General features: G+C 40.9%; 1 protein-coding gene across 12 annotated transcripts in view; it reads right to left on the bottom strand.

The window, feature by feature from the left end:
* TIAM1 (TIAM Rac1 associated GEF 1) overlaps positions 1-13,904 on the bottom strand; it is a 458,079-nt gene that overhangs the window by 74,546 nt on the left and 369,629 nt on the right. For all 12 annotated transcript variants that reach the window (XM_055279454.2, XM_055279461.2, XM_055279452.2 and 9 more), the window contains 2 exons: positions 12,215-12,319; positions 3,157-3,238 (listed from right to left, as the gene is read on the bottom strand). In XM_055279454.2, the coding sequence (XP_055135429.2) occupies positions 3,157-3,238; positions 12,215-12,319 (187 nt within the window). The remainder of the gene's footprint in view (positions 1-3,156; positions 3,239-12,214; positions 12,320-13,904) is intronic.

Here is a 13,904-nt window from a genome sequence, read left to right as displayed (position 1 = left end):
CTAATTACTGAGGTTGGCTTTTTGCTGCATAATAAGCTGCTCATAAACATTTATTCCTTGCCATGAGAAACATTCTTCTGGCTTTATTATGTCTTTAGTTTTAAGGTCAAGAAATAAACAGCATAAAGTTATAATGCAAGTGGCCAGGGTTCAAAATTGGGTTCTCTTCATTAGGCCCAAATCCTCTATTGAGTATTCTGAGATGAAGACTGGTGGCCTACAAGGGAAGGTGCAGAAGGAATATAATATCCCACTGCTCAGAAAAGAGTTTAAAGATTTTCAAATGCTAAAAAGCTTAATAACCTGGGCCAGGTGCAGTGGCTCACGCCTGTAATCCCAGCACTTTGGGAGGCTGAGGTGGGTGGATCAGTTGAGATCAGGAGTTCAAGACCACCCTGGCCAACACGGTGAAACCTGTCTCTTCTAAAAGTACAAAAATTAGCCAGGCATGGTGGCACATGCCTGTAATCCCAGCTACTCGGGAAGCAGGAGAATCACTTGAATCTGGGAGGCAGAGGTTGGAGTGAGCTGAGATTGCACCACTGCACTCCAGCCTGGGCGACAGAGGGAAACTGTGTCTTAAAAAAAAAAAAAAAGAAAGCTTAATAACTTGATTCAGACAGAAATCTTAAGTAAGCACATGCGGTAGTCTTTATGTCTTTCCACCCAGAACTTTGTTCTCCTTCTACCGAACAGTAGAATCACACTTCTGTGCTCTCTCGTAGGTAGGTATGGCTGTGTGACTTGCTTTGGCCAATGAATTGGGAGTGGGACAACACCTGCTTTCCCACCTCCCCTTCCCCCTCTCCTGAGTGACAAGCACTGTCCCAGGTGGCAGCTGCTCCAGGCCTGGGTGTGGAATGAGGACAACGTATGGAGTCCCAGCCAACCCATAAGGGACGCGTGGTGAATGTGAGAAATCAATGTCACTGTTTCGAGCCACGGGGCTTTGGTGGCTGGCTGTTACCTCAGCTAACCTCACCGCTCCTGACTGATATAGCACAGTGTGGATTTTCCTCACTTAATTTACTCAGGCACCAACTCTGTTACTATTCAAGCCATACAGTGTAATGCTAAGTAAAGAAGACTGGTCTTAAACATATGGAAAGGAATATATATTTAACTCTGCCAGAATGTAGACAACCGCATAGGAAAGCGTTAACACAGCAGGCATGACTGCTATTCTTTGAAAGGCCCGCTTACAGATTTGAACCTTGGCTGGCATCCTGAGAACTTGGATTTTGGGAGGGTTCCCAACACCCTGAGTGGCTCACAGTGCCTAAACTGTGGTACAAACAATGGGATTTATGGTGAATGCCTACTTTCCTCCTGGGAGTCTGGAATTTCGGTGCATGCTAGGCAGAGGGTGCCTAGGGAACCAGCCTCCCCAGAAAAGCCCTGGGCACTGAGTCTCTAACCACCTTCCCTAGGAGGGAGCATTTCTCAGGTGTCATCACAACTTGGTGCTGGAGGAGTTATCCTCATTCTACGTGACTCCACTGAAACACGGCTCGCTGAAGCTCACACCTGGTTTCCCCTAGACTTCGCTCCATGCGCCTTTTCCCTTTGCTGACTTTGCTTTGTATTGATATAGGAGTTAAAATGAAATGATTTAGGCAGAGTGTGAGGAGAAGAAAGACCTCAGTAACATTTTCCTTTTAATGAAAAGCAGCCCCCAAATAATTTTTTTTTTGTAACAAAAAGCAGCCTGTAAAATCAAGCTGCACACATAGACAAGCAAGCTGGAAGCTTACACTGGTGAATGCCGGCAGTTGTGCCAATAGGAAAAAGCTAGCTGGGACTAAACATGTTCAAAATGGTGGCTCCATCCTCTCTTCTCTTTGCCAGCCACGTATACAGTAAGGAGCAGTGAACGTGGCCCGGCCAGGCAAAGACTCCATTTGCATAATAAAGATTAGGATAGGGCAGCCAGCTTCCATGCGTGCTGTGTAGACGTCACACCTGGTCCAAACAATCTGTGGGCCTTATGTAAATCAGACACTGCCTCCTCAAGCCTGGCTACAAAATCCGGTGCATTCCGCTGCTGGCCGGAAGACCCACTCGGGCACCCGTCTCTCTCTGCAGGAGACAGAGCTATTGTCCTTTTCTCTTTTTTGCCTATTAAACCTCTACTCCTAAACCCACTTCTTGTGTGTCCACATCCTCGATTCCCTTGGCATGAGACAATGAACCGTGGGTATTTACCCAAGATAACGAAGCCACTTCAGTATAATTTGCTATAAAAAAAATCATAGTTGTGAGTATGACCAGATGCTGAGCTTTGTGGGTCTTCCTAGTGAATCAGCAAACCTAGGGATGGTCTTGGGGACTCCCCAACACACCACCAAAATAGCTCCTTTAACATTATTTGTATGGGAAGGGAGGATAATGTCTATGTTTTTGGGAGAGGGGTGTAAAAGAATAATTCCTACATTACTAAGGTACACCATAGTATATGTTAAACAAAAATTATGGGAGGCCATTGTTGTGAAGTGAGTTCCTGCATTACGCCCAAAAGGCTAGATCAAATAAAAATGGAATCACTCATGCTGGATGCCACATAATCAAACTAAAACTTTCAGGAAGCAGGTAGATCCCCAAACAGACCAGTTTTTCCTGAAAACATGAGATTCCAGTCTACATGAGTCAACAAAATAAGTAGGTCCCCTCTGCTTTAACCCTTACAAAAAAGTAACCCGAAGTAAGCTAATGTTAAACAATCAGTTTCCTTCTTCCACTGTTCTGTTTTCTTGTCGCCACCTTACAAAAATCACTGTTCTGCCATTGCCCAGAGGGAGCTCTCATTCTATTTTGTAGAATGGAGGCTGTCCCATGCATGAATCACAAATAAAAGCCAATCAGATTTGTAACTAAACTTGTTGTAATTTTATCTTTTGACATATAAAATAATCTACCCACTTCCTTTTTAGGACAGTAGAACCCCAATAATTAAAGTTATGAAATTTAACACCAAAGTCTACATCGTACCCAGAGTAAATATCCCTTTTTTCCCTAGTGTGGCTGCCCTCCACAGAACAGGAACCAGATATACTATCTGTTTTAGATAGGACTCAAAGGCATTTTGTTGAACTGTAAATAAATGCACGCTTACATAAGAAATTCTTTACCTTAAAACACAAAGAAAAATAAACTTACCATAAGTATCAGCAGCTGTATCTGACTTCTCAATGTGGATGCTCTGAGTGACTTTTGGACAGATTTCAATTTCTTTGTACAGCTGAAAGTTACAAAGGGGAATCTAATTAGAATTTCATTATAACTAACTTTTAAAAATGGTCATCATTTCATAAATCTATTTTTTCACAATTAATACGTGAATTTGCACTTTACAATCTTATCATTAAACGGAACTCATTAAAAGTAAAAAGTTAAAAGTAAAAACTTCCAGCTGTCATCCTCAAACGTAGCACAGTTTGGTTTCTAAGTAATTCCTCCACATCACTCTCTCTGTCTATTCCTACCCAATGTCTATCACAGACCTGAAAAATAATGCTAAAGTAATGGAGATCTCTAGTTGTGGGGAGAAAAAAAGTTTATTAAAATCAGTTAGAGGTTATAAAGATCTTGGTATGGAATTCATGGAAATAAGATAAATCTCTATGCTTCCATTCAAAAAGTTCACCATAGTACAAATAAGAGACAAATGATAGCATTGAAACAGAAAACAAATTACGTAAAGGAGAGTATTCTTTTTTTAGCCACTGAACTGTATTGAAATTAGCTAGAAAACTGAAGTACACAAATTAATCAGCCCTCTAAAAGCCAAAGAAAGGAAATAACTTATGACTAAGTCCTCAAAAGCAATTGCAGCAAAAATGAAAATGGAAAAGTAGGACCTAATTAAACTAAAGAGCTTCTGCACAGAAAAAGAAACTGTCAATAAACAGACAACCTACAGTATGGGAGAAAATATTTGCAAACTGTGCATCTGACAAACGTGTAATATCCAGAATCTATAAGGAACTTAAATCAACAAAAAATGAATAATCTCATCAAAAAACGGGCAAAAGACATGAATGGACACTTTTCAAGAGAAGACATATATGTGGCCAATAAATATATGAAAAAATGTACACATCGCTAATCATCAGAGAAATGTAAACCAAAACCACAATAAGATACCATCTCACACCAGTCGGAATGGCTATTATTAAAAAGTCAAAAAACAACAAATGCTGGTGAGGCTGCAGAGAGAAGGGAACGCTTTTCTTTTCTTTTTTTTTTTTTGGAGACAGATTGTCGCTCTGTTGCCCAGGCTGGAGTGCAGTGGCACAATCTCGGCTCACTGCAACCTCCATCTCCTGGGTTCAAGCAATTCTCCTGCCTCAGCCTCCTGAGTAGCTGGGATTACAGGCGTTTGGACCACATCTGGCTAATTTTTTTTTTTTTGTATTTTTAGTGGAGACGGGGTTTCGCCATGTTGGCCAGGCTAGTCTCGAACTCTGACCTCAAATGATCCGTCCGCCTCAGCCTCCCAAAGTGCAGGAATTACAGGCGTGAGCCACCATGCCCGGCAGAGAAGGAAACGCTTACACACTGTTGGTGGGAATGTAAATTAGTTCAGCCACTGTGGAAAGCAGTTTGGAGATTTCTCAAAGAACTTAGAACTACCACTTGACTCGGCAATCCCATTACTTGGTATATATCCAAAAGAAAATAAATCATTCTACCAAAAAGACACGTGTACTTGTATGTTCATTGCAGCACTATTCACAATAGCAAAGATGTGGAATCAATCTATATGCCCATCCAGGGTGGACTGGATAAAGAAAATGTGGTACATGTGTATACCACAGAATACTATGTAGCCGTGAAAAAGAACAAAATCATGTCCTTTGCAGCAACATGGATGCAGCTGGAAGCCATTATCCTACTTGAATTAACACAGGAACAGAAAACCAAATACCTTCTCACTTACAACTAGGCGTTAAACAATGAGTACTCATGGACATAAAAACGGCAACAATAGATACTGGGGATGACTAGAGGGGGAAGGCAGGAGGAGGACAAGGGTTGTGAGACTAACTGCTGGGCACTAGGCTTACTACCTAGGTGACAGGATCAACAGTACCCTAAACCTCAGCATCATGCGACATACTCAGGTAACAAACCTGCACATGTGCCCCTTGAATCTAAAGTAAGAGTTAAAATTATTAGAAAATTTTTTTAAACGAAAAAGGCTGGAAAAAGAGCTTTGTACAAAGTCAAGATAAGAATCATGCAGAGTTCACACATCATAAACGTTGTTTAAATTAATCGATATTTCATTTTCTTTTTTGTTTGGTTTTTTTTTTTTGAGACGGAGTCTCGCTCTGTCGCCCAGGCTGGAGTGCAGTGGTGTGATCTCAGCTCACTGCAAGCTCCGCCTCCCGGGTTCACACCATTCTCCTGCCTCAGCCGCCTGAGTAGCTGGGACTACAGGCGCCCGCCACCATGCCCGGCTTTTTTTTTTTTTTTTTTTTTTTTTTTTTGTATTTTTAGTAGAGACGGGGTTTCACCGTGGTCTCGATCTCCTGACCTCCTGATCCGCCCGCCTTGGCCTCCCAAAGTGCTGGGATTACAGGCGTCAGCCACTGCGCCTGGCCGGATATTTCATTTTCATATGTCAAGATCTATCAAGACAATAACATACGGAGTTCTGGCCATGTGTCACGCCTCTCACACTAACTCCATGAGACAAGCGTGATGTCCATTTTACAAATACAGGCAAGAGCCTAAAGAGAAAGTACTTTCCTAAATTCAGAAGACCAGTTCATGCACAGCTGGGATCATGAACCCAGGTCTCACTGGCTCTAGGGCCGTGTTCTTTCCACTACACTACGATGCCTCCCAGATCAGCCTTCACTGGAACACAGGGTATGAAAGCAAAGGGAACCTACCCTCTTAGGTCAGTCAAAGGTTCAAATCCAAAATTTATAATAAAAACTCACAAACGAATAGATGTGTCAAATGCTCATATAGATTTTTTAAATTATTACTCTATCTTGAAATGAAAACCAATTTTGAGCTAAGGTCAATAACAAAAAATGTGGCCATTAACACTAAAGAGAAGTCTTGATGATGATCTAAACTTGCCCGCATCCCTGACCACACAGCCATTCGTCCAGAAACAGTTTTATTCAGGCAGGTAGAAAAGAGTGGCCAGTTTCTTCTCTTTATTTGCTTGGGGCATTTGAGAGGTCAGCATAATACTTGTGACTCAGGAGCCTGAGAAAGCATTTGCTATAATAGAATGCCAAGGAATGTGGGGGATAGGAACGTGGACAGGACAGCTTGGATCCTTTTAAACACCTCAATTTAATGCAACTTCCACCAAATGCAACGTGTCAAGGGCATGACTGAATGTGGTTTTAGTGTTATACTTTAGAAATGTTTCATACAAATAAATTTACAAATGAGAAGAAATCAGTTATACCACTTTTTCATTCAGAAAATAGCCACCAAAACTCTAAATACTAAATTCAATAAGGTTTACAATATATAACCTAACACCACAGAATGCTCAAGGAAACGTTATCAACCACGTACACTTCAACTTATTAGGAGCCTTAGTTTTATTTTTTAAAACTTTAAGAGCCAAATCCTTCCTCCAGGTGGCAGTATATAACTGTTTGTTTTAATCATTTCCACAGGATCTAGTGGGAATAGAGCTTTGTGCATAATCTTTCCTATATTTTCATAATACTACTTCCTAGTTTTCTTTGAAATTAGTGTGAATATCATTGTGTCTTTTGCTGGTCTCAGACAATAACTCAGTATCATATAGACAGGCCCGCTGGCCACAACATCCTTAGGCTGGTTGGACTAAAGCCAGGTTTAGTGAACAAAACTAAAACTATATAAAATTTCAAGAAGGGTTTGTACTTTAAAATATATTTTCAATGCAACCACAATATCTGGAACTAGAAATCTGGAAATTCAGTAGTTTTATACATAAATGCACTTAATGATGAAATAGCTCACATCTTCCCTTTCTTTTATTAAATCGATAATGTTGCAACTTTCCCTGTTTTCAAAAACTGGATGAGAAGATCACCAGATTTTAAGAAACAAATTGCTTACCTAGGACTCTTGAGTTCTCACAAAATCAGGATCGTTTCTTCCTCTGTCTCCTTTGGGTGGCTTGGTCTGAGCCACCGTCACGCTCTTGCCTGACGATGACTCTGTACAGCCTCCTATGGGCCCTGGTTGCTCATCCTCTCATGCCCTATGGGCCACTCATCTGCCACAGTGAGCCTTTCAAAGCCAACAATGCCGTTTCTCTCTAGGGTTTCCCACGGCACTTAGGCTCTACATGGCCTATCCTTTTTCCCTCTCCCCACCATCTCCTGCATCCCCCTTTCGTGCCCTCTCCACCAATCCTCAAACACCAGGTAAGCCACCTCCACCATCGCCACCCTCCCCTTGCCTGGGCCGTAGCCAGCTTTGTTCTCTCAGCCTAGAACTTTTTTTTTTTTTTTTTTTTTTTTTTTTTTTTTGAGACAGAATCTGGCTTTGCCACCCAGGCTGGTGTACAGTGGCACGATCTTGGCTCCCCGTAACCTCCGCCTCCCGGGTTCAAGCAATTCTCCTGCCTCAGCTTCCTGAATAGCTGGAACTATAGGCGTGTGCCACCATGCCTGACTAATTTTTGTATTGTTAGCAGAGACGGAGTTTCAGCATGTTGGCCAAGCTGGTCTCGAACTCCTGACCTCAGGGGATCCGCCTGCCTCAGCCTCCCAAAGTGCTGGGATTACAGGCATGAGCCACCGTGCCTGGTCAGCCTAGAACACTTGTCTGCAAAATACCTCTATGATTCCACTCCCTCACTTCACTCACTCACCCTGTTCAAACATCACATTAAAAAAAAGAAACACGAAAAATAAATAAAATAAAATAGCAACAAGACCCACTGCAGATGTGCCATCTCCCTCTCTCTACTTGCCCCAACTTCTTGTCTCTCCAGGCTTTGAACATTCCCTGACATATTACACATTCACATGTATTTTTCCTTGTTTCTGCAAACTTGAATACAGATTCCACCAGGGCAGAATTGTTTTGGTGTATCCCCAGTGCCTAGAACAGCTACAATAGAGCCAGGCATACAAATGCTAAATAAATATTTGCTAGATGATAGCTGGGTGTGGTGGTGGGGCAACTGTAGTCCCAGCTACTTGGGAGGCTGAGGCAGCAGAATTGCTTGAACCCAGGAGGCAGAGGTTGCAGTGAGCCGAGACTGTCCCACTGCACTCCAGCCTGGGCGACAGAATGAGACTCTATTTCAAAAAAATAAAAAATAATTAAAAAAATATTTGCTGGATGAGTGAATAAATAAATTGATCAGTGTTTCTGCAAACTTTATTTCTACCTGTCACTTTATAAAAAAACACATTTAGTGTGGGTTTTTGAAAAGAGCTTCCATAGACTACAATCATGTATATGATCATTCCGTGGACCGGACCCAACAAACAAGTCATCGTGAAAAAGTGGCCAAACAGGTATTACTTCTATTAGAAACACAACCAGCAAAGCAGATAAATCAACGGCTAACTATTCCTGGTTATTCATAAGCAAGAGAATCCCCTGACCCCCAAAATAAACATACTAGACCCTCCAAAAAGATCTTTAAAATATAGTACATACTTTTGCTAATAACTATTGGTCTTACTACTAAAGACTGTTTGACAAAACAATGGCATAGAATAAAATATTTTGGGAGAGTCATACATGAATGAGTCATTTGTACGGAAATGGCTTGTAACACTTGAAGCTTCCCATGTCCATCAAAATCAAAATGGAGGTGAGCCAGGGAAACCAATTAACCGTGTGTGGTCTGATGCATACTCAGTAAGGGACAAGACACTGAATACCTGCAGACTCTCAAAAAGCATCCAGGAATGCTGTTCAGAAACCCCCAGTCTCAGAATGATGCTATGCCCAGCTTAATGGCCTAAAGCAGGGATTGAAAACCAGGGACCCATGGATAGAGTTCAAGTGGTGTGTGAATGTGGATGATAAAAAACAGTGATATTGGCTGGGCGCGGCAGCTCACGCCTGTAATCCCAGCACTTTGGGAGGCCAAGGCAGGTGGATCATGAGGTCAGGAGTTCAAGACCAGCCTGACCAAGATGGTGAAACCCCGTCTCTATTAAAAATACAAAAATTAGTCGGGCGTGGTGGTGGGCGCCTGTAATCCCAGCTACTCGGGAGGCTGAGGCAGGGAGTTGTTTGAACCCAGGAGGCAGAGGTTGCAGTTAGCCAAGATTGCACCACTGCACTCCAGACTGGGTGACAGAACAAAACTTCATCACAGAAAAAAAAAAAAAAAAAGTGATATCTTTATGTTTACAAACCTTAAACTGAAAATCAGCATTTCCTTTTATCCTAAATGAATGTAGGCAACAAACATAGTAATAGTAGCAGTGCCTGTGACTCCATCACGAATAGAAATCACAGTTATTTTCATATAATGTTTTAGCTGCTGCTAATGTCTCAAAATATTATTTATGCTCATCGTTACCTCAGAACAGTGGTAGCTATTAGATCTACCGCTAGGTCTTGTAACTTAATGGTCTAGCTATTAGGTCTATGTCTACCTATTAAGTCTTATAATTTAATGAGCTAATAAATAAGAACATATATTACCTATAATTCAAAAAATATTTTTGAGAACGATTTCAATATATTTAGGGCACAGATAATCCTATGTATTCTATTTTATGCGATTGAAAATATCATTCTGAGAAGGAGTCTGGAGGCTCCACCAGGCTACCAAAAGTATCCAAAGGACAAAATAGTTAAGAACCTTGGTCGAAAAAGAGGTTTTGCAAGACTGTGGCATTTGTATCCTTAGAGATCTATGGGCTGGAGACCTTCTGCAACAGGCCAAGAAATAATACGATGGTCTCTCTGTACTTTAGATTCTTTTAAAATACATATATAGCTATCTGCATACAAAAATTGTAGATCCAAACAGACTAAGCTTGGCACACCTTAGTTTCCTATGTTGAAGGAGACCACACAATGGGCAAGGCTTAAAAATAATAAATGAGTCCATATAATTTCAAAAACTATGTCTGAAGTACCTATACCTCTTATGTGTAAAATATGAGGAACATGGAACCTGGTTAGGTATGATCCCTGTAATTCAGGATGCAAAATATTCATTAACCCCAAGATGCAAAATATATAATCTAGTAACTCTTCCAGTGTTAGCAGGAAAGCACTTCCCTTTTTTAAGTAAGAAAAAAGGGTTTTCTTTCCTTTACTCATACAGCAGCACCAAGACTGGCCTTTTCCCCAGGCCAGAAAAAGAATACATCAGCGGCCGGGCGCGGTGGCTCACGCCTGTAATCCCAGCACTTTGGGAGGCCGAGGCGGGTGGATCACGAGGTCAGGAGATCGAGACCACGGTGAAACCCCGTCTCAAAAAATACAAAAAAAATTAGCCGGGTGTGGTGGTGGGTGCCTGTAGTCCCAGCTACTCAGGAGGCTGAGGCAGGAGAATGGCGTGAACCTGGGAGGCGGGGCTTGCAGTGAGCCGAGATCACGCCATTGCACTCCAGCCTGGGCGACAGAGCAAGACTCCGTTTCAAAAAAAAAAAAAAAGAATACATCAGCCCTCTCTGTTAAATGTACTGAACACAGAACAGTTACTGATTTAAGTGACAGTTGAAAAAGGGCTCATTATTTTGATAATCTATTGCATAATATGCTAAAAGTGTTACAAAAGCACACCCTCTCTTCTATTTCCTTAAAAGCCCTTAAAGGGGCACAAGGTAACTTTTCAGGTAACAGAAATGTTCCAAAGCATGATGGCAGCAGTGGAAACAAGACTGCATACATCTGTCAAAACTCATCGGGCTGTGTCCTTAAAGTTGGCGAGAGTTTTCTTAAATGTAAAGTATACCTCAATAAAGTTGACAAAAAACACAATTTCCTACTCATTTTTAAATCATGCTTCCCTTTTCCAAAAAGAGAATAATACTTGGGTTTAAATGCTCAGTTCCGCTTTCTGTAGTGAAACCCTGTCTGAAGTCACTGTTATTCACACATCCATGGCAAGCAGTCAGAGCCCCCAGAGGAATGACTAAGTACAGAGAGAACACAGGAACTCCAAAATAGAGGCGCCTTGCTCCCAAAATGTTCCTTTCCTGGAACTGACAAACACACCACTTTGCTAAAGAGCAAAGAGCTTGTCACTGGGCTTATTGCAATAACAACCATTGTAATTTACCAAATAAGCATATTATCTCTAGTCTTTGTAAAATCCTAGAAATTGAGTATTAGCATTTCATTTTTTTTCTTGGCCAGTTCCATATGATTAGTAAGCAGGTCTAATTCAGAACCCCAGTCCCATAAGTATGTTCAAACTCAAATATATGTAAATGTCCCCAAGAAGCTACATAAATACAGTTCCAAAAGACTAGGACATAGATGGCAGCTTTTTTCACCCAACAAGATTTGACCCAGCAGTTTCAACATGCCTACGGATGTCACACAAAATTAGAGTTAGCACTGTTTTCTGTAATGACAACCAGCTGATTTTTAAGTCACCAATTTAAAATAAAAGACTGGCCGTGCGCAGTGGCTCACGCCTGTAATTCCAGCACTTTGGGAGACTGAGGTGGGAGGATCACTTGAGCCCAGGAGTTCAAGACCAGCCTGGGCAACAAAGCAGGATCCTGCCTCTACAAAAAAAAAAAAAAATTAAAAAATAAAAGTTCGTCAGCCATGGAGCTGTGTGCCTGTGGTTCCAGTTACTCAGGAGGCTGGCACAGGAGGATCACTTAAGCCTAGTAGTTCAAGGTTGAGGTGAGCTATGATCACACCACTGTACTCCATCCAGCCTCGGTGACAGAATGAGATCCTCTCTCTAAACAACAAAATAAAAATACTAAAATACAATAAAATAAAAGATTGCCAGTGCAAGGAAAGCTAGTATTATAATAATGACTAAAGTTCTATCTAAGAGATAGCTCTAGATTTTGATTTTTCATGATAGCACTGCACTGCTTCGTGCGTAAACAAAGGTGGTCATTCCACTCTGGAACACTGAGCTAAGTAAGGCCATCTCCACCAACTTAAGCGCTATGAATGAAGCTCATTTATTTTTGAACTCGTTCCACTCCACCAACTACAATTAACACAAGAACACTCATAATTTGAAGATAATCTGCCATAAAATGTGCTTGGACCACAGTCATAACATTACCAGCTCATAGATGTCTTCCTCGGGCTGTGGAACATAGTGCTGCATTTTGTTTTCTATTAGAAATTTCAGGCGCAGGTAATGAGCAGAATGATCCAGTTGATGTGTCTGGGACAAAAAAAGAAAGAAAGAAAGACAATGCCTGTTCAATAGTAAATAGGCATAATTAGTTCTCCACCAACATATTATGTATTCCCACGACCAACAGAGTTTTTTTTTGTTTGTTTTTTTGTTTTGAGATGGAGTTTCACTCTTGTCGCCCAGCCTGGAGTGCAATGGCACAATCTCGGCTCATTGCAACCTTCGCCTCCTGGGTTCAAGCAATTCTCCTGCCTCAGCTTCCTGAGTAGCTGGGGTTACAGGCACCCACCACCATGCCCAGCTGATTTTTGTGTTTTAAGTAGAGATGGGGTTTCACTATATTGGCCAGGCTGGTCTCGAACTCCTGATCTCAGGTGATTCACTCGCCTTGGCCTCCCAAAGTGCTGGGATTACAGGTGTGAGCCACTGCGCCCGGCCCAATAGAGATTTGATACTAAATGGGGATATAAGGTTTCTATACTTCTTAAAAAGTTTGCATCGTAAATGCAAACTTTTAAAATAACTTTCATTGAACACATTGGTAACATTCCAAGGGTATCTTAGGATTCAATGGAAACAAGGGACTCACATCTCCACGTCTCCTTATTTGATTCATTGTGCTCTCTAACACTGGTAAAATTTTCAACAAAACAGAGCAGATCAAAAAGGTTCTTAAATATAACTTCATAGATAGGTGATTAAAGAAAAGGGTAACAAGAAAGGCAAGAAAATACTGTATTTACAATGAGAGAAAAAAGCTGTGCCCGGGCAAAGTTGTTTTTTTAACCACATGGGGACAGTGGGACAGTTGTTAACAGTTCATTTGCAAGCGAGTCAGTGTGAAGACAAGGCTTTTGGACTTCAGTCTTATTTATATACTCCCCAAGTGAGGCTCCCTCCGGGGGCAGTGCTAATAGGCATGTGTCCAACTATGGAAACACACTGAATGACTCGCTCAAAGAAAACAATTCTAAAATTGAAATTTTCAAGGCTTCTCCTTTGGTCCAGGATGGGACAATAGATTTTTTTTTTTCTGTCTAAAAAGTAATCCTTGAATTAATTTTGAGGAATAAGTAATAATACCAACATGGTTTTATAAATCATTCTCAGTAGAGCGTCAAGAGGATACAGGGAAAAAAGAAAATGCTTTCCGAAAGTTACACAGCAACATGAAAATATATTGCTAGAGAGAAAATGTTTAAACCAAGTGATTTTTTTAAGCGTCCTTATCTTTTAGAGATACATCCTAAAGCGCTAATAGATAGAAATTATATAATGTCTGGAATTTGCTTCCAAAATAAGTAAGAGTTGGGGGTGGGAGTGAGTGAGTAAATCGATAAAACTTAATTTGATCATTACAGATGCTAGGTGATAGATACATGAGAGTTTATTACATTGTTCCCTACTTTTATACAAATTGGACATTTTTCACAAAATAAATATAAAACCTCTTCACATTCAAAGCTTTGCAGGTGAGAATTATTTCAAAATAAATAAAATTAATTTTAACTGGTTCAGTACTCTTTCTACTTACCCCACCCTCAAAATAATATTTTTAAAGCCAAACTAACAGCATTCCAATAATTATTCCAGTAATATATATTCAGTTACA

The sequence above is a fragment of the Symphalangus syndactylus genome, chromosome 5 (genome assembly GCF_028878055.3).
Source record: "Symphalangus syndactylus isolate Jambi chromosome 5, NHGRI_mSymSyn1-v2.1_pri, whole genome shotgun sequence".
NCBI lineage: Eukaryota > Metazoa > Chordata > Mammalia > Primates > Hylobatidae > Symphalangus > Symphalangus syndactylus.
The sequence above is the reverse complement of the archived record's forward strand: the minus strand, read 5'-3'. Positions and strand labels throughout refer to the sequence as shown.